At 39.5% G+C, this 21,387-nt stretch overlaps 1 protein-coding gene across 1 annotated transcript in view; it reads right to left on the bottom strand.

Moving 5' to 3' along the window:
- The window catches only part of UTRN (utrophin), a 556,038-nt gene that overhangs the window by 416,218 nt on the left and 118,433 nt on the right, over positions 1 to 21,387 (bottom strand). The window contains 6 exon segments of the mRNA XM_070376815.1: positions 3,086 to 3,252; positions 3,965 to 4,080; positions 6,411 to 6,583; positions 8,659 to 8,751; positions 9,095 to 9,172; positions 10,407 to 10,499. Coding sequence (XP_070232916.1) covers positions 3,086 to 3,252; positions 3,965 to 4,080; positions 6,411 to 6,583; positions 8,659 to 8,751; positions 9,095 to 9,172; positions 10,407 to 10,499 — 720 coding nt within the window.

The following is a 21,387-nucleotide window of genomic DNA, read 5'->3' as shown; positions in this document are numbered from 1 at the left end:
TGGACCTTGAAAGGGTAGATGTCATTTAAAGAGAGCAATTAGAACCCTTGTTAAATTGCTTTTACTGAATAGCATCTTAGCATTGCATTTCAGACACTAAAAGACAACCATACATATACAGGCTACTGTACTGATGATATTTTTCTGAGGCAGTAGCCCTCTAGTTTACTAGCTGTTTTTTTTTGTTTGTTTGTTTGTTTGTTTTTAAGAGCCTGTGGAATAAGTTATTCCAAGCTCCTTCTAAGCAATGGAGTATTTTCTTATATACTTCAGAATTGTATAACCAAACTAACCACCTATCTCATTCACTAGTTCCCTTCCAGAGCAAAGTTCTTTAAAATTTGCTTATAGCCTGTCTCTACCTTTTCACCTCTCATCCACAACTTTCATGTATCTGAAACATACAAACATGTATAGAAAACAACATAAGAAAAGGTCATGTATTTCACAACTGCTTTTGTTAACACTCCCTTTCATGCTGATCAGGTATTGGTCCCTACCACACATCTGGAAAGTATTTTGCCACTGCTACCAATAACCTTCTCAATGACAAATCCATTCTTCTAGCATCATCTTCAGGATGATCATGTAATGAACACAAAACCAGAACATTTTTTTATAACCAAAGTGCTAGAACAACATACATAAGCCAGAACTGTTTAAAGCAAACCCAGAAGTCTGGTCACCTTCTGTTTCTTAAGCTCCCAGGGCATTCTATACATCTGACCTGTCCCCACCCTCTCGAAGTTCTCCTTTCCCTGCTTTAATAACACCACCTTGGTTCTTCTCCTAGTTCAAAAGCATTTGCCAACATGTAAGTACTGAAGCTCCTCAAAATTAAGTCCAGGCCCTTTTTTAATTCTCTTTATGTACTTGGCCTGCAAGGTTTCATCCATTGCTATTAGATTTCAAGAACCCTCTATTAATATATCCTATTACCTTTATATTTCTCATCCCAAACTCCTATGTCCCACCTTCCTTAACATTTCCACTTCAATTTTTCATAGGCATATCAAACCTTGTCAATATTCAAACCCTTCATTTTTTCCCCCAAACCTCTCCGGGCTTCCCATTTCAGTAAATGGCTCCTCCGTGCACTTAACTCCTCCAGCTAAACACCAGGGGGCCAGACATGGTTCCTCTTTTTCTTTCCCCTCCTACATTTAATATGGATAAGAATTCCTACCTTCAAAATTTATCTCAAACCCATCCAGGTCTTTCCATCTTCACAACTGTCATTTGACTTCAGCACTACAACAGCCTGATCACCAGTGTCTTCAGTTCCCTGTTACTATCCAGACGTCTACCTCCACCATCCACTTCTCACAGAGCAGCCGGAATGATGTTTGCAAAAATGCAATTATATCCTAAGACTTTCCCACTTAAAATCTTTCACTGCTTTCTCAATGCTTTTAAGATACAATTGAAAATTCTTAACATAGTTTGTAAAAATACTGTGACAGCGAGAAACAGAGTGAGTGAGTGTGTGTGTGTAGGGCCGGATTTCAATTAGGTTAATCCGGGAAGTCTTCTCTGAAAAAGTTCCATTGAAACTGGGGAAAGATGGGAAACTTGCCATGCAAACAGTGGGTGGAGGAGCGTTTCATGGAGATCAGCCCACAGGTACAAGAATCTGGGGGAAGGAGAGGAGAAGTCCACCACGACTGGAGTGCACTGGCCTGAGATGAGTTGGGGCAGTGGGCTGGGCCTTGTAAACTACAAGAGGAGATGAGGTCTTTAACAAGTATGAGAGCTGGAACAGACAGTAAACACACCCCAGGATATTTTGAAGGAAGAATCCAAAGGGACCCGGTAAATGACATGCAGGAGCTAAAAACAGTGAATCAGTGAGCCCATAGACGCAACACTGGATAATTAGGAGACAGATGATGCCAAAGAGATAGCAGGAAAAATGAGTTAAATTCTGGACCTAAAACTCTGAAACTGGAAAGCCAGCATGATCCTGGAGATTATTTAGTACCAAACCTCCATATTCTAATGAAGATATCTGAGAACTAGGAAACTTAGTGACCAGCTAAAGGTTATTAAGATAGGCACTAGGATCTATGAGGTGGAAAATGGAAGGCGTTATCTGACTGCAAGTGTCAGAAGGTATTCATTCAAATACAAGAGGAGATTTTTGACTGAGAGATCAATTTCAAGAGAAACTCAGGAATTATTTACTGATCACCTAATGCTCTAAGCACATACCTGTAGAAAGAGAAAGAGAGGAAGGCGGGCTATTAGCATTCATTGAAAAGTAAAAGATAGCAAGATACGTCAAAGAGTAGATGATTACAACTTGACCACATCATATTTCTTCCATTAACTTAATTCAACTTCTAAGGCATTAATGAAAGCATGCAAATGAAGAGTTTAATATCAATATACTGCTCTTTTTTATTAGTCAGTTATACATATACATGTATCTGGGCTTCCCTGGTAGCTCAGACAGTAAAAGAAGCCACCTGCAATGCAGGAAATCTGGGTTTAATCCCTAGGTTGGGAAGACGCCCTGGAGAAGGGAATGGTAACCCACTCCAGTATTCTTGCCTGGAGAATCTGTGGACAGAGGAGCCTGGTGGGCTCCAGTCTATGGTGTCATAAACAGTCAGACACGTCTGAGCGACTAACACATACTCTCACATATACACACACACACGTATCTATAGTCTTTCTAAAATTCTTTTCCCAGTTAGATTGTTAGTGAATATTGAGCAGAGTTCCCTGTGCTAGACAGTAGGTTATCCATTTTAAATACAGCAGTGTGTACATATCGATCCCAAACTCCCTAATACACTTGCTCTTAATCAAACAGCATGTTATGCAAAAGCATGACTATCCTAGGCCCTAACTCCAGCCTTGCTATATGAAACATACTTTTTCCCTTTTAAAAAGTAAAATCAGTAAAGTTGTGGTTTTCCATTACATGCGCATGATGGTGTCAGCACGCTAACTGACAAACTGAAGCTTTGATGCTGAGAAGTCAAGATTTCTCAGGCAAGCGAAAAATCCTCAGAATTATCTTACCTATTACCTTACAAAAAACAAATATGGCAAGTCAAATATATTAGTAAAAATTTACCTGTACCTGTATGTTAATTTCTCCTTCTTCACATTCTTTCTTATATTTCCTTGGAAGTGTTTCTACCTCACGGATGGCATCTATAGTGACTTGCTGAGGTAGCACTTCAAACAAAGACGTTAAATACATAATTATGGATTTCTTGTCAGGAAGCTGAACAGCAACATCTAATAGTGAAAGAAAATAAGAACCAGCTTAAATTAGATGTCCAAAGTATGTGAATTGCTCAATATTAGATATAAAATAACTGTCCTTAGTGCCCATAAACAATACTAGTATACTATCTTTGCAATACCACAGCTTGGTAACTTTCATATAATATATGAGACACAGGTAAAGATGATTACCTATGGATTTTTGTGCAATATCCCATTTCTTAAAAATCTTCCCTAAAAGTTTCCCCCACAAGGCTAAAAGATAAGCTACCATTTAAGGTAATGTCACAGATTTTCATTCATATTATGAAAATAAGTCTAGACTTCAGTCTTGCAACATTCATAAGTAATGTTTTCACATCGTATATAAGAAGCTCGTTTCATACAAAAAACACATTTTAATTAAATGAACCAAACACTAAATTGCTTGTCTAATAATTTTGTTTTCCTAAAACATTAAATCTTATGCTGATATTTATTAACTATTCTCCAGTGATGTAATTAAATTTCCTCCTGAAGGATCCTAGAAATTGTTAAGCACAGTATTATGTCTATAATAAAAAGTCTTGTACCATATTTCAAAAGAAAAAACACTTCCTTAACTCTCACAATTCTTTCTACAAAGAGAGAACAACAAAAACAAACAAACAAACAAAAATACTGCATTTCAAATATTCAAAATTATAAAGCAAAACCAAGATTGAAATTAAACACTGAATAATACCTTCAGGATCTAATAGCTTTTCAATTCCCAAATAAGTTTGAGCCTTGCTGAAGGCATGTTCAAGTCTCTCAGTTGGGGACATTTTGACAACTCTATCCCAGCTGAAGAGATCAGGTCTGAAATTAGCATGCAAATAAAATTTAGTGATGATAAAATATGTGGGGAAAAAGTTGTTACTGTTATAATCATATACATTTCAGTTTTTTGCTTTTTTATTTGTGAATATAAATTTAAAAGTTTATCTTTTATATCCCAAAAGCTTGTCAAATATATAATACTTTATAAAATATAAATATGAAAATGACAGGTAAAACATTCTAAGATTTTTGTATTGGTTAAATATGCTGTTAAAATTCTGGAGTAGCCACTGAATGACTAGAAATGATATATTTCCCAAATGGTGAAAGAAAGAAAAAAAAACAGGAGGAAGAACCTACAAGAAGACATGAAGAAAAAGTAAGAAAAATGAGCTCAAAATAAATTTAAGAAGGAACTTCTGTAAATACATCAGTTATCACAATAATGTTAATGGACTAAAATCTCTGATTAAAAGACCAAGATTAGCAGAACAGAAAATCCAGCTCTAATCACTTCACAGGATTTTTCTAACACAAAAATCCCTAATAGGATTTCCATCCACCCCACTCCATAGAGCTATTGTTTAGTATTTCATTTCTATCACGATTTTCTTTTAATCCCACAAACTGGACATTATTGTCACCCTGACTGCTTAAAAGCTGATCATTTTCTTTGCGCTCTATCTGCTCTTGCACCTTGGACCAACCTACCTTTCTGAGATTTGCCTCCCTCACCCCCAACCCCAGTTCCCTCTCTGACTCCATCTCCTGTTACACCCCTTACTCACACCCCTGCACCCAGGGACCTCCCACATGCCAGGTAATTCCTCTCATCTTGCCTGATAGATTTTTCTTCAGCAGTATTTACCACTTCAATATGCTACACAACTTACATTTCCATTTTTTAAAATTGCCTGCTTCCCTCTATTTGAACATTAATTCCAAGAAGGAGAACTGGGATTTTTGCTTGCTTTTATCTCTGTTCTACGTCCTATGCCCAGCACACAGAGGACACCGCATACATTTTTGTTCAGTCAAGCAATAGATAGAAAAATGTTTTAGCTACAATTCAAGTTTTCTGACAGCATCTCTTAACCAACTAGAAACAGAGGACAACCTCCTTAAACTGATAAAGGAGATGAAGAAGACTGGGGTTTTTTTTTCATCAGATAAAAGGTATATGAAAAAAAAAATACAGCAAATAACAGCGTTATGGTAAAACATTAAAGAACAAGACATTCTGCCTCAGTACTACCAATTTAGATCAATATTGTATTGAAGGACAAGGCACAAATGAAGGGAAAGAGAAGAGGAGGGAAAGAAAGAGGAAGGGAGGGAAGGAGAGAAAAATGATTATAATTCATGAAAAAAACCTATAGTAACAAAATAAAACCTACAATAACAAATTCAAAATTTATCAGAATTTAACAATCTTCTAGATATAAGCCATAGAAAAGTCAACTGCATTTTTATATATCAGTAAAGAACATACAGGAAATAAAACTTGAGACAATAAATAATTTATAAGAGGGATAAAACACATAACAAATTTTGCCTTTCACAATTAAATTCTTGCTGCGTCTGGAATTTATTTGGGATATGGTGATGCAGGGATCCAATTCATGCGTTTCCACTTATTCCATACCATCTATTAATTTGCAGCATTGACTCAGTTGTAGATCAGAATGGAGCTATTTCTGAGCTATTTATTCCCTTAGGTTGAACTACACGAAACTGCCATTCTTACGTATCAAAACAGTCAAATATTGGCAATTTCTTATGCTTCAGCTTTTTATTACATTGTATTTTATTTGTAGTGCTATATAGTCTCAATTAATATAGCTTCATAACTAGTCTTGCTTTCTGTTTGGAAACTACTTTAGCCTGTCTCTTCTTCAAGAGTGAAGTGGCTCCTTTTGATCCCTTGGTCTTTTATTATAGAATCAGACTATGATAACAAGTTTCATGAAAAAAAAATCATTTATCTATTTTTAATTGGGGTTACACTAAATTTATAGAGTTTTTTCTTTTAGCAGAAGGCTGAAAAGTATTACAATTCTTTGTGTATATTATTGGTGTAGTGCGGAATGAGTGGGCTTGAACTATGTGAATTATTTTACATTTTTTTACTTACAAATACATACAAGAAATCATGGATTTTGTGCACTGTGGCATTTAAGTCCTATGGAAATAAAACATGATGGGTGTTTTTTTTTCCTATGATATTTCTTTTTTTTATGTTTTCAGAGAGCATGTACAGAGGAGAGAGTGGTCATGGGAAGGGACCTTAGGAGGGATTAAGCAGGGAGAGACAGAAAGGATGTACAAATTTGTACAAATCTGCACAGCTAAGAAGAGTCACATCTCACTTATGTCGGTGGAGCACAGCATTAAAGGCAAGCCCATCTGTCCAGCTGGTGGTGAAGTTGAGGACGTTGACCTGACTGTATGGCCTTGTGGACTGGCGCACCCAGCTCAGCAGGATCTTTTCACTGTTCGTCTGCTGCAGGTCTGACATGATATCCTTCATGACATCTTTCACCTGTTCAAATGAAACAATGCCTGCCGATAACTTCAAGTGGTAACTAGAATCAAGTCCCTGAATGCTGCCGCTGCTGCTGCTAAGTCGCTTCAGTCATGTCCGATTCTGTGTGACCCCACAGATGGCAGCCTACCAGGCTCCGCCGTCCCAGGCATTCTCCAGGCAAGAACACTGGAGTGGTTTGCCACTGCCTTCTCCAATGCATAAAAGTGAAAAGTGAAGTCGCTAAGTCATGTCTGACTCTTCGAGACCCCATGGACTGCAGCCTACCAGGCTCCTCCATCCATGGGATTTTCCAGGCAAGAGTACTGGAGTGGGGTGCCATTGCCTCCTCCCCCATCAGTGTGCACAGATATATAAATGAATAGATAAACAGATACAGAGAAACAAGAGACGAGGGAAAGCTCTTCCTCACAAGTGGAAAGATAATTAACAAATGTAGAAGAAATGATGAAATTAGAAAATCACTTTGCAAAGCACCATAACAATAACTGATGGCTCAGTGGTAAAGAATTTGCTTGCCAATACAGGAGACATTGGTTTAGTCTTTGGGTCAGAAGGATCCCCTAGAGAAGGAAATGGCAACCCACTCCAGTATTCTTGCCTTGGAAATCCTATAGACAGAGGATCCTGGCAGGCTACGGTCCATGGGGTCACAAAAGAGTTGGACATGACTTAGCGACTAAACAACAACAACAAGAACTACGAATGGATCTTAAAAATAATGGACAAAAGTTTGATAAGCAGCTGAATATTTACAAAGCCTCAAAATAGATCTCCACAAGATACTTTTCAATAACAAAGGGCAGTCACCGTACAGTGGAGACACTGGCAGAGTTCACCTTACCCAAATGATGAGCTAATACAGCCGGAAAAAAAAATACCAGACAGCACTTGCTTTGTGATATGGTATATTAAACTCAGCATCATTTTTGTGGTGTTTATCCCACAAATGAATAACCTTAAGTCTAATCACGAGGAAATATCAGTCAAACCCACATGGAAGAACATTCTACAAAATAACTATTCAGTATGCTTCAAAAACGTCAATATCATGAAGTGCAAAGAAATACTCAAAAATTATGCCAGATTAAAGATGACTAAAAAGACAAGGAAAAAGAATGTAATTCATAATCCTGTATTGTTTTCTCTAAACGATATTATTGGGTCAATTGACAAAATCGCCATCAGATTTCTAAATCACATAATTATTTTGTTTCAATATTATCTTCCTGATTTTACTAATTATATACTATTTGTTAGGGTATAGTATAATAACTGTATAATGATTAATATTAGCATTATAAATATTATAATGTATGAATATATTTATAACAATATATATTATGTACTCAACATTTTATATTAATATATTATAGTTATATAAGAGAACTTCTTGTTTTTAGAAATAATTTGCTTTTACAAAAAATACACACTTAACTATTTCGTGAAAGAGGGAAAGAGAGAGAGAAAACACAAAAATACAAATAGCTGTTAACATTTGGAAAATCTGAGTGAAAAGTATCCAGGAATTCTTTGAGTTATTTTTGCAATGTTTCTATAAGCCTGGTACTTTTCAAATTTAATATTTAAAAAATAGATACTTTTTCTCTATGCCAGGAAAATAGAGCAGTTTGTCAGGCTTTTTATTCAAAATAAGTTGAATTATATCCTTTCTCCAAATTCGTATGTTGAAATCCCAACCCCCAGCACCTCACAATAGGGATGTATTTAGAAACAGAATCTGTAAAGAAGTTGTTAAGGTAAAATGAGATCACGTGGGTTAGCCCTAATCCAGTATGACTGGTATCTTGGAATAAGCAAAGGAGATTAGGACACAGACATACACAGACCACATGAGAAGACAAGAAGAAGGGAGCCACCTACCAATAAAGGAGAAGAAACCAACCTTGCTGACACCTGGATCTCCGATTTCTAGCCTCCAAAATTGTGAAAAAACAAATTTCTATTGTTGAAGCCACCCAGTCTGTGGTACCCTGTGGCAGCTCTAAGAAACTAATACACATATGATCCATTTCCAATTCCTATTAAAAAGTAATTGAAAATTTCCCCACCTGCCAGTGCAAAATGATGCTCCAAAGTAATCCTAAAGTCAGTTTGTGGTTTCCATCTACAATGTCCGTTCCTCCTATATTCACTAAATCCACCTAGTAAAATGAAAAAATAACTTTTAAGACAATTTTTCTACAGAAACCCATATTTTTGTTTTAGCACATTTGGACAACAATATAAGTAAACGATAAGAAAAATTTCACTTTAGAGAGTCAGGTAAACCTAAGTCACAAAAATGTATTACTTAAACAATAGATCAATAAAGCAATCACAAAAAAGCACAACTATTCCTTCACTCATAGAAAAGGTTCAATACTTCTCATATGAGAAATGTTTCTAAAAAATCGGTTGACACCGCTGCCCAGAGCAGGTGGCTGGTTTCGTAATAAATCATCCCAATGGCATCAAAGGACCCCCAAAGTCCCATGACAAACTTACATTATTCTGATGTAAAACCTGCAGCACTCTGTTGACATTATTTAAAGCGTGCACCCTCGTGGAGCCACGTTCTTTCGGCTGGAAAGCAAAACACAAAAGCAAATGAGACAGAATCCCTCCATGTTGCTGTCAATCACTGACACTGAGAGGCACGTGAAACAGCAGCTCAGCCTACAGGTCCTCTCTGTGCTAGGAGCCCACGCTGGGTTCTCAGGCCACCGTGGAGGCCAGCATTGACGGACTGCAAATCCTCCCACGAATAGCATCCTAAGATAGTAGTTCCTTAGCATGCCTGAACACTGGAATTCCCCAGGGATCTTCCCAAAACACCAATGCTGTGTCCAATCCCACTCCCTATGATTGTGTTTTAATGAGTCTTTAGTATAGTCTGGTTTGGGAATTTGTACAAGATTTCCCTGGTGATTCTAAGGTACAAACAAGCTTGAGAATCAATGCTCCACCAGGGAAAAAGCATATTCTGTCTCAATTGGGCTGGAGGCACAAAGATTTAGAAGTTATGTCCCCTCCACCTGCACTAGTGTAGACAGAGCAGAGAGGATTCAGAGGTGCTATATAGGATCCAGACAGCATTACGAGGGCCCTCGGGGAAGACTGGAATTGCCACCTGGGAGAGGTGACCTGGGACGCTTCTTTCTGCCTCACTGGCCAGGGAACCTTATCTAAGAAAGGGATCGGTTTCTCCAGTAGATGCCTACCCACCATCTGGTGCAAAAGGTAGAGTGTAACAACCCACACTCTAGCAAGAAAGAAATTCATCTTCAAAAGTGCATCTCTCTATACCTTTTATAGTAATTCTACCTCTAGTGTCAAAGTTTGTACCCATAAAATGCATCCTTTTCATTGGCAAAGTTACTTCTGTGTGAGAATTAGGTACCATGCACCTAAAGTAATAGAGTCGGATTTGATGATGAAACAAACATGAAGATAATACTGAAAATCTGAATAAAAATAGACGTCATCAGTTTTGATAACCTTTTTTAAACCATTTGTTAAATAACATTAAACATATTTGTCTCTACTTTCCACTATTCAGAATATCATACCTTCTTTACATATCCATCCTTCTTTGTAATTCTCTACTGCCTGAGAGCAATAAAAATAAAAAGTAATTTTTTGGATAAAAATAGAATCCTCAATAAAGCCTAAATATAGTTCCACCAAAAAATTCATTAAAACCCTTTTTTTATGTTCCTATATCAGCCTTTACATTGTAAGGACCCCCAGAGGGTCTTCAAGTATCAGCAATAAGAGATACTCCATTAGACTGGTTCTTGAAGATAACATCTCTCACCAGTGAGGTTCCAGTGAGGCCTTCTAGAAGATCCAATAGCTTCCTTCCATCCTTGAGGTCTGTGAACATATCACTGATGGGTGGTTTTCCACTCTATAAAAGAAAAATACAACATCAGCAGCAGAAATTTCACACATAAATTGCAATTTTTTTTCTCTAGTTACAAGTCTGGGTGATCGGCAGACAATACAAATTTGCCTTGTATGGAAAAAAGTACAAAGAACTTTGAATTCTATAAAAAAGGTTATAAGCTGAAAGATGGAAACTGCATTATTTCTTAGAAAAGGAGTAAATAAAACTGGTTAATGTCAATATGCTTTGACTATGGTAAATATGGTTGACCATTGAACAACACAGTTTAATCTTACAGGTCCATTTACAGGTGGATTTTCCTTTTTTTAGTAGTAAATACTACAATTTGGCAATAAGGAGTTCATGATCTGAGCCACAGTCAGCTCCTGGTCTTGTTTTTGCTGACTGTATAGAGCTTCTTCATCTTTGGCTGCAAAGAATGCAATCAATCTGATTTCGGTGTTGACCATCTGGTGATGTCTATGTGTAGAGTCTTCTCTTGTGTTGTTGGAAGAGGGTGTTTGCTATGACCAGTGCATTCTCTTGACAAAACTCTATAAGCCTTTGCCCTGTGTCATTCCGTATTCCAAGGCCAAATTTGCCTGTTACTCCAGGTGTTTCTTGGAGAAGGCAATGGCAGCCCACTCCAGTACTCCTGCCTGGAAAATCCCATGGACCGAGGAGCCCGGTAGGCTGCAGTCCATTGGGTTGCTAAGAGTCGGACACGACTGAGCGACTTCACTTTTACTTTTCACTTTCATGCATTGGAGAAGGAAATGGCAACCCACTCCAGTGTTCTTGCCTGGAGAATCCCAGGGACAGCGGAGCCTGGTGGGCTGCCGTCTATGGGGTTGCACAGAGTCGGACACGACTGAAGTGACTTAGCAGCCAGGTGTTTCTTGACTTCCTACTTTTGCATTCCAGTCCCATATAATGAAAAGGACATCTTTTTTGGGTGTTAGTTCTAAAAGGTCTTGTATGTCTTCATAGAACCATTCAACTTCAGCTTCTTCAGGATTACTGGTTGAGACATAGGCTTGGATTACCATGATATTGAATGGTTTGCCTTGGAAACAAACAGAGATCATTCTGTCATTTTTGAGATTACACCCAAGTACTGCATTTTGGACTCTTTTGTTGACCACGATGGCTACTCCATTTCTTCTAAGGGATTCCTACCCACAGTAGTAGATATAATGGTCCCATCACTTCATGGGAAATAGATGGGGAAACAGTGGAAATGGTGTCAGACTTTATTTTGGGGGGCTCCAAAATCACTGCAGATGGTGACTGCAGCCATGAAATTAAAAGACGCTTACTCCTTGGAAGGAAAGTTATGACCAACCTAGATAGCATATTCAAAAGCAGAGACATTACTTTGCCAACAAAGGTCCGTGTAGTCGAGGCTATGGTTTTTCCAGTGGTCATGTATGGATGTGAGAGTTGGACTGTGAAGAAAGCTGAGCACCAAAGAATTGATGCTTTTGAACTGTGGTGCTGGAGAAGACTCTTGAGAGTCCCTTGGACTGCAAGGAGATTCAACCAGTCCATCCTAAAGGAAACCAGTCCTGGGTATTCACTGAAAGGACTGATGCTGAGGCTGAAACTCCAACACTTTGGCCACCTCATGTGAAGAGTTGACTCATTGGAAAAGACCCTGATGCTGGGAGGGATTGGAGGATTGGGGGCATGAGGAGAGGGGGACGACAGAGGATGAGATGGCTGGATGGCATCACCGACTCAATGGACATGAGTTTGGGTGAACTCCGGGAGTTGGCAATGGACAGGGAGGCCTGGCATGCTGCGATTCATGAGGTCGCAAAGAGTCGGACATGACTGAGCGACTGAACTGAACTGAAATACTACAATATTATATGATCCGTGGTTGGTTGAATTCACTGATATGGAACTGGGACAGGAGAGAGCTAATTAAATTATTTGTGGGCTTTCAATTCTGCAGCATCAGCACCTATAATACCCCATGCTGTTCAAGAGTCCAATGTATTCCTGAGAAGGAAGAGGTGTTAAAAATATAAATGAGCATAGAGCACCTGGGTACAGAGACCAAAGAAGGCAGCGTATTCTTATTCCAGCTCCACGCTTACATTCACAGCATGACCGTGGCTTTCGCTATTTCCATTAATGGAAGCAGGTCATGTCGTCATCAGTTTCAGCTCTCCAGTTTCATCTCTGGTGCTTGGTCTGTGCTTGGTCTGTATTTCTAGCTACTAACTTCTGAATGATTAGGATATTTTTGGCTCTGTGTCTAAACTCAGTATGAGTCCTGTATTTTAAATGACAAAACTTACATAATTTCTAAACTCTTTGTTTCTGATGTTGTTAGTTGCTCAGTTGTGTTCAACTCTGCAACCCCATGGACTGTAGCCTACTAGGCTCCTCTGTGCATGGGATTTTCCAGGCAAGAATACTGGAGTGGGTTGCCATTTCCCACTCTTGGGGATCTTCCCAACTGAGGGATCAAAGCTGGGTCTCCTGAACTGAAGGCAGATTCTTTACCATTGAGCCACCAGAGAAGCATGAAGTTCCCCTGATGAATATATTCTATTGTCTAATGCCAGAAAATCCAAATTCATTCACAGATAGACCTTGTCTCTGTGTGACATCATAGTTGTATGCAACAGGACAATTACTCATGGAAAATGTCAATATGACCATTAACTAAGTAGTGAACCTAAATCACCAACTTAACTGTCTTCTAAATCACAGGTTATTATAAAAATCAAAAAATTAATATTAGGTGAAAAAGTTATAAAGCACAATATAATAAGTGTTTCATAATTATGTTGAATCAAATTATTCTCTTCCAACATGAAATCTCCAGAGATTAAGTCTTAGTTCTTATCAGTAATAAAGATATTTTATAATGATTAATTATTGTATCTTCATTATTCTTTACTTTAAAAAACATGAAATCATATGAAACAGAATTATAGTGAGCTTGACATGGATAAGCAGGAAGGAAACCATTCTGAAGTTTCCTAAAACTTTGCATTTTCCCTTTTTTTCCTCTCCTCTTGATTTGTTACAATTTTGATTCTATATAACATATACTCAACCAATGGTTTTTATCAGGTGGCTTTTCCATAGTTCACATATTCTAAATGAAGGGAAGTATGGTAAAGTCTTCACCGAAGACTTCAGAGAAGTCTTCACAGAAGTCTTCACAAAATCAGTAAAGAATAAACTATCATTTATTTATATCTGAAACAAGGCTGCTTTTTTATTTCCAGCTACCATTGCGTTAGCAGCAATGATGTCAGAAACATATGGATGATCTCCATCTATCACATAATAAACAGATTTGCGTGATGCAGGAGACCAGATCCAGAGGCAATGCCTTGAGGCAGAGCAGGAAAGATTCCTGCACATTAAAGACTTCTTGGGACGGTTCCATGTTTCCAATGCAGAGGTATGGGTTAGCTCCCGGGCAAAGAAACCAGGATCCCACATGCCTCAAGGTGTGGCCAAAAATTTAAAAAAATTTTTTAAAAATTTTAAAGACTCCTTACCTGCTGTCAATAAAAGCAAAGAGCAGAAATGGCCCCAATCATCTGCTACCCCTACCTTCCTCCTCTCAAAACCCATCCAAGTACACTTGAGCAAAGTAGCCACCAAATACCCAGACTCCCTTTCAGGAAGAGGTGAACAACTTTGGTCTTAGAGCAAAGAGACAAGAAATCAGGTAAAATTCATGGAAAAAACAAATAGGGATATCCCAGCACAGAAAGGATCTTAAGAATACGGAGGACATAGGCAGCTAAATAATGTCTGGGCAGCATTTGTGATTGTTGCTGTTTAGTCGATAAGTCATGTCAGACTCTTTGCAACCCCATGGACTGTAGCCCACCAGGCTCCTCTGTCCATAGGATTTCCCGGGCAAGAATACTGAAGTGGGTTGCCATTTCCTTCTCCAGGGGATTTTCCCAACCCAGGGATCGAATGTACATCTCCTATATTAATAGGTAGATTCTTTACCACTGAGCCACCAGTAAAGCCCCTGGGTGGCATTTATCCATTCTCAAATCCACTACATTACCCATTTTCCAAAAAAGAAATAAAGTAACACAGACCAGCATAGAATAAAATATAGTACATATATTAGTCAAGGACTTCCCTGGTAATCCAGGGGTTAAGAATCCACCTTCCAATGCAGGATTCCATGTTCATTCTAACTTGCTGCTCAATCTCTGGTCAGCAAACTAAGATCCCACATGCCACAGAGCAACTAAGCCCTCGCACTGCAACTAGAGAAAGTCCACAGGCCACAGTGAAGAGCCTGTGCGCCGCAACAAACAGCCAGTGCAGCCCAAAAACAGAATAAACACATAAATTGAAAAATACATAAATAAAAGTATTAGTCCATATTACAAACAATTATGAATGCCCATTCAGAACCTAATTGTAGACCAGCCTCTTACCAGCCATGTAACTTTGGAAAAGTGGCCTTTCTACATCTACTGACTCATCTGATGATGACAGAGATTCAATTAATGTTTGGAATTATCATTCATATCAGAAGCATAACCTTCATGCTTTCTACTGTCATAAAAGTGCCATAAAATGTCAACAACAGCTGAAAGAAAGGGTAAAACAAATAAGCACTTCATCTCAGGCAGGCATGTAAAAGCAAACTCGGAACTTGGGTATACGTTAGTTATATCTCACTTCACAGAGAAAGATCTTCCAAGTCCCAAATTCACCAATTCAACGACCCGTATGGATACATCCCTTTCAAAGACAATGAACATGATTCTACAAGAGCACACCCGCACTTTACGTATGCACCATGAGACAAGCATAACAGCAGCAAACGCAGTAGATTCTTCCTTAAGCTCCAGTGCTGCTCAGTGGTTAAAGCAGGAGGCATTCATCAAGAGGCAGTGTTCATTTTCCTGCATCAGACACCCTTTTTCTCTCTCTCGTCCAGCTCATTCATTTGTTCACTGAGCAACAAATCTTCAGAAAAACTCCTTGTGAAGCATTCTCTTGAAACAAAGGCAACTGAGACAGAGTTCTAGAAGTCCTTCTAAAAGTTAATCACTCATACAAGGTAAATCAATGCCTTTATATTTTTAAAAAACCAAAACAAATCCAACAGTAACAACTCAACTGCTTTATTCATTTTCCAAATTTCAGGAAAATACTGATGGCAATCCTTATGAAATATGCTTTGTGCTGTGTCCCTATTCTCCTAACTCCCCCACCCCACTCCCAATGATGACATGGTCATTGTGACTTCCACCTGGTACCTTCAGAAGCACCACATACACCTGCAGGAAGGAAAATACAGCCCATGGATCTCCTCAGTGGAGATTTTTCCCCTTAAACTAGGTTTCATTGCAATATAGATCATACTAAGCTCAGGAGACCCTGGTTCAATTCCTGAGTCGGGAAGATCCCCTGGAGAAGGGATAGGCTACCCACTCCAGTATTCTTGGGCTTCCCTTGTGGATCAGCTGGTAAAGAATCACCTGCAATGCAGGAAACCTGGGTTCGATCCCTGGGTTGAAAAGATCCCCTGGAGAAGGGAAAGGCTACCGATTCCTGTATTCTGGTCTGGAGAATTCCATGGACTGTATAGTCCATGGGGTCACAAAGAGTCAAGAGTCCAGCAGGACTGAGGGACTTTCACTTTCATGAAAAGACACTTAACATCCATCAGAGAGAGGCAAATTAAAATCACAATGAGAAACTTACCTCACATCTAAAATAGCTAATTTAAAAAGCAGCCACAACAGAAAATAACAAGATTGGAGAGAAATAACAAGTGCTGGGGAGCAAGTGAAAATACTGGAACCCTGGACTTTGCTGGCAACAGTGTAAGATGACGCAGCCACTGCGGAACACTGCTCCGTCATTCCTCAGGATGTTAAAGTACCAGACAACCCGAAGGCAGGAAGGGACCAGGGCTCCTACAAATTCAAAACTGTGATCCAGAACTTACATGTAAAACACACATTCACACTCCCCACACCCATGGCCAATCACTACAAAATGCTGCATATTCCTGAAAAAACACAATTCAGGAATGTCCCACACACAGATGGAAAGAACCACGACCCCTTTCCACCTACCAACTAGTAGAGTTACACCTGTAGGTATGGTGATTCAGTGCTTTGCGTCTTACAACAGAGGGCAGAAAATGTCTTTTGTAAAGCTTTAAATAGTATTTCATTTAGTCTTTGCTGGCCAGGAGGCCCCTACAGAAACTTCTCAAGCCTGTTGTCATGATGTAAAAGCAGCACAAGCAGTATATACACAGATAAGCCAAACGGAATGGTGACTGTGTTTCAACAAACTTGATCTGTGAACACTGAAATCTGAATTTCATATACTGTCCATGCATCATGAGATCTTTTTTTGATTTTGCTTTCATGCGAAGAGTTGACTCATTGGAAAAGACTCTGATGCTGGGAGGGATTGGGGGCAGGAGGAGAAGGGGACGACAGAGGATGACATGGCTGGATGGCATCACTGACTCGATGGACGTGAGTCTCAGTGAACTCCGGGAGTTGGTGATGGACAGGGAGGCCTGGCGTGCTGCGATTCATGGGGTCGAAAAGAGTAGGACACGACTGAGCGACTGATCTGATCTGAAAAATGTAAAAACCAGTCTTAGCTCATGGGCCATACAAAAACTGACAGTGGAAACATGAAAAGTTTAGACATAATAATAGGATGACTTACTATGTATCGGTTATGTTCTAAGAGATCAATACAGATTTAAATGCAGTCTTTGTTTCTTTAAATAGAACTATAAGGTAAGAAAACTGAGACACAGACGTGACATGGCAGGTGAGAGGCAGAACCAGACAATGATACCACAGGTCTGACTCCAAACCCAGGTTCTCAAAGTCCACACTGAATTGCAAATAAAATTACGAGAGCACGGGGTCCTGACATATAGGGAAGAACAGTTAATCAGAGGTGAGGTGGGAGGAGAAAAGGATGGGGTATATTAATTTAATGACTTCCCAAAGACAGCAAACAAGATATATGCCACAAGTAAATGAACTAAGAATGAAAATTCTGTTCCAAGTTCATGGCTTTAAAGCACCTCTGGTACTTTCAAATCACAGGCTCTAAACATGGGATCCACCCTCAGAAACAGCTGGAAATGTCAGAAGTCATTGCTGAATAAAAATAAAAGTTGATTCAGCCCGACAGTTAAACTCTTATTTAGATTTTTAATTCTCTGCCGAGGCTTATCTGCAGAAGCTTCTCTGACAGACAGAATACAGTTTAATAATTCAATTGGACAAATATTTGGTGAATAACTCCTTTGTGCCTGGCCCTGCAGAAATGCCAAACTCAAGTCACCCTCCCCATTTACAAGTGAGGGTTTCCATAGTTTTTCAATAAACACAAAATAGTACAAATGAATAATCCTGAATTTGAAAGACAAATAAGACTTGAGTAGCATTTAGCATTTTTTGTTGTTTAGTCACTAAGTTGTATCTGAATATTCTGCAATTCCATGGTCTGTACCCCGCCAGGCTCCTCTGTCCCTGGGATTTCCCACGCAAGAATACTGGAGTAGGTTGCCATTTCCTTCTCCAGGGAACCACCCCAACCCAGGAATTGAACCCAAGTCTCTTGTGTCTCCTGCATTGACAGGCAGATTCTTTACCACTGAGCCACCTGGGAAGCCCCCATAGATATGGCATCAGTTCAGTTCAGTCACTCAGTCATGTCCGACTCTTTGCGACCCCATGAATCGCAGCACGCCAGGCCTCCCTGTCCATCACCAACTCCCGGAGTTCACTCAAACTCACGTCCATCGAGTGGGTGATGCCATCCAGCCATCTCATCCTCTGTCATCCCCTTCTCCTCTTGCCCCCAATCCCTCCCAGCATCAGAGTCTTTTCCAATGAGTCGACTCTTCTCATGAGGTGGCCAAAGCACTGGAGTTTCAGCTTCAGCATCGTCCCATACACACACACATATACACACTCTCACACATTCACATATATAGTGTATATGTGCTGTGCTCAGTCGCTCAGTCATGTCTGACTCTTTGCAACCCCATGGACACAGCCCACCAGGCTCTTCTATCCATGGGGTTATTCCAGTCAAGAATACTGGAACGGGGTGCCATTTCCTACTCTAGAGGATCCTCCCAACTCAGGGATCAAACCTGAGTCTCTCGTGTCTCCTGCATCAGCAGGTAGATTCTTTACCACTAGAGCCACCTGGGAAGCCCATATAGTGTACATGCCATCATATTTTTTGCATTCTTCTCAGGTCAGTCTGATGCCCCAATCAATTTTAAAATGATGCTCCAGCATCTGATAACATATTGTAAGTTTTATAGTCTCTCTCTCTCTTTTCTTTTGAGTGATTTTTTTGCAAGGAGTTATTTTAAAAACTCAAAAGAAGTGAATGATTTGCTTTAATACTTCTTTTAATATTTTAAAAAAGAATCCTTAATTTATAATCCCAAATCTCAACACTAATAAAAATGTACCTCTTGTAATTCTTTTTTTCCTTAAAAATCAATAATGTATCCGTGAGCACTATGTACAATGTCATTTTGGTTAATTATGTGTATGTGTAAAAGGATTTTTTTTAAGTATTTTACAACAAAAATGTACTTTTTCTCTTGATGGCAGAATTAAAAGTGGTTTTAAAATGTCTCTTTGGATTTACTCTACCATCTAATTTTTGTAATGTGTACTAACATATAAAATAAATATACACTTTAAAAAGTGAGGTGAAGTGAAAGTCACTCAGCCGTGTCCAACTCTTTGTGACTCCATAGACTACACAGTCCATGGAATTCTCCAGGCCAGAATACTGCAGTGGGTAGCCTTTCCCCTCTCCAGAAGATCTTCCCAACCCAGGGATTGAAATCAGGTCTCCCACATTGCAGGTGGATTCTTTACCAGCTAAGCTACCAGGGAAGCCCAAATCATTTTAAAAATGGTATCAAAGGAGCTTCTCTGGTGGCTTAGATGGGTAAAGCATCTGCCTGCAATGTGGGAGACCCAGGTTCAATTCCAGGGTTTGGAAGATCCCCTGGAGAAAGGAACAGCAACCTACTCCAGTACTCTTGCCTGGAAAATCCCATGGACGGAGGAGCCTGGTAGGCTATAGTCCATGGGGTTGCAAAGAGTCAGACACAACTGAGCGACTTCACTTCATCAAAGGTCCGTCTAGTCAAAGCTATGGTTTTTCCAGTAGTCATATGGATGTGAGAGTTGGACTGTAAAGAAAGCTGAGTGCCAAAGAACTGATGCTTTTGAACTGTGGTGTTGGAGAATCCTCTTGAGAGTCCCATGGACTGCAAGGAGATCCAACCAGTCCATCCTAAAGGAAATCAGTCCTGAATATTTATTAGAAGGACTGATGCTGAAGCTGAAGCTCCAATACTTCAGCCACCTGATGTGAAAAACTGACTCATTGGAAAAAACTCTGATGCTGGGAAAGATTGAAGGCAGGAGGAGAAGAGGGTGACAGAGAATGAGATGGTTGGATGGCATCACTGACTCAATGACATAAGTTGGAGCAAACTTCAGGAGATAGTGAAGAACAGGAAAGCCTGGCATGCCTGAGTCCATGAGATCGCAAAGAGTTGGACACAACTGAGCGACTGAATTGACTGAACTGATCTCTAGTAAAAATTAAGCAAACTGATGAAATTAGGTTCATAATAATTATAAAGCATACAGCTTAATGGGTGAAATGAAGAATGCATAATCTTCAGTGCCTACTTTATGATTCAGTCCCGTGGCGAAAGAGTGAAAGCTGTACTGCTTTCAACTGAAAAGCAAAACAAGAGCAATAAAATGCCAAGGAGGTCAGTAAGCACCTTGACAAAGGAAAACCGGCAAAACACGCCACAGTCACTTGAAGAATGAGTGAGTGCGTGGCTCTCGGCCAGTCTCTTTAAGAATTCGTGGTGGTCTGCACAAGTCCTTATGCGCTGGACAAGATTCCATTTAGAAGCTTGTTTGGAAGAAGGGAGGGCAAGAGGAAAAGGAAGGAGAGAGATTCTGGAGAAGCAGATGGCTCAGGCAATCCAACTCACGTCACAGTAGCTACACAGCAGTGATAATTGCTGTGTTCACAAAGGAGTCAAAGTAATGAAGGTGCATTTGCCTTAGAAATTATAGAATACCCCAGAGGGAGGGTATGGGGAGGGAGGAGGGAGGAGGGTTCAGGATGGGGAACACAGGTATACCTGAGGCGGATTCATTTCAATATTTGGCAAAACTAATACAATATTGTAAAGTTTAAAAATAAAATAAAATTTAAAAAAAAATTATAGAATACCATAAAATACAAGTTAAATCCAATAATATCTTTCAGAAAATCAAAAGTAATACAGAGAGAAGTAAGTCAGAAAGAGAAAAACAAATGCCATATATTAGCACATACATATGGGATCTAGAAAAATGGTACAGATGAAATCATTGTGCAGGGCAGGAATAGAGACACAGACACAGAGAACAAACATGTGGACACAAGCAGGACAAGGGGGACAGGACGAACTGGGAGACTGGGATCGACATACATACACTACCATGAGCAAAATAGACAGCTAGGGAGACGCTGCCGTACAGCACAGGGAGCTCAGCTGGGTGATGACCTAGATGGGTGGGATGCAGGGTGAGGAGGTCCAAAAGGGAGGGGACATAGCCATACATATAGCAGATTCACTTTTTGGCACAGCAGAAACTAACACAACAGTGTACGGCAATTACACTCCAATAAAAATTACTTAATTATTTTAAAAGGTCATACACTATGTAACCAGAAGTGCCTCAGAAGGTAAAGAACCTGCCTTCAATGCAGGAGACCAGGGTTCGATCCCTGTGTCAGGAAGATCCTCTGGAGAAGGCAACGGCTACCCAATCCAGGATTCTTGCCTGGAGAATCCCATGGA

This window comes from Bos mutus, chromosome 9, assembly GCF_027580195.1.
Source record: "Bos mutus isolate GX-2022 chromosome 9, NWIPB_WYAK_1.1, whole genome shotgun sequence".
Taxonomy (NCBI): domain Eukaryota; kingdom Metazoa; phylum Chordata; class Mammalia; order Artiodactyla; family Bovidae; genus Bos; species Bos mutus.
This window is presented reverse-complemented; position numbering and strand designations above follow the sequence as displayed.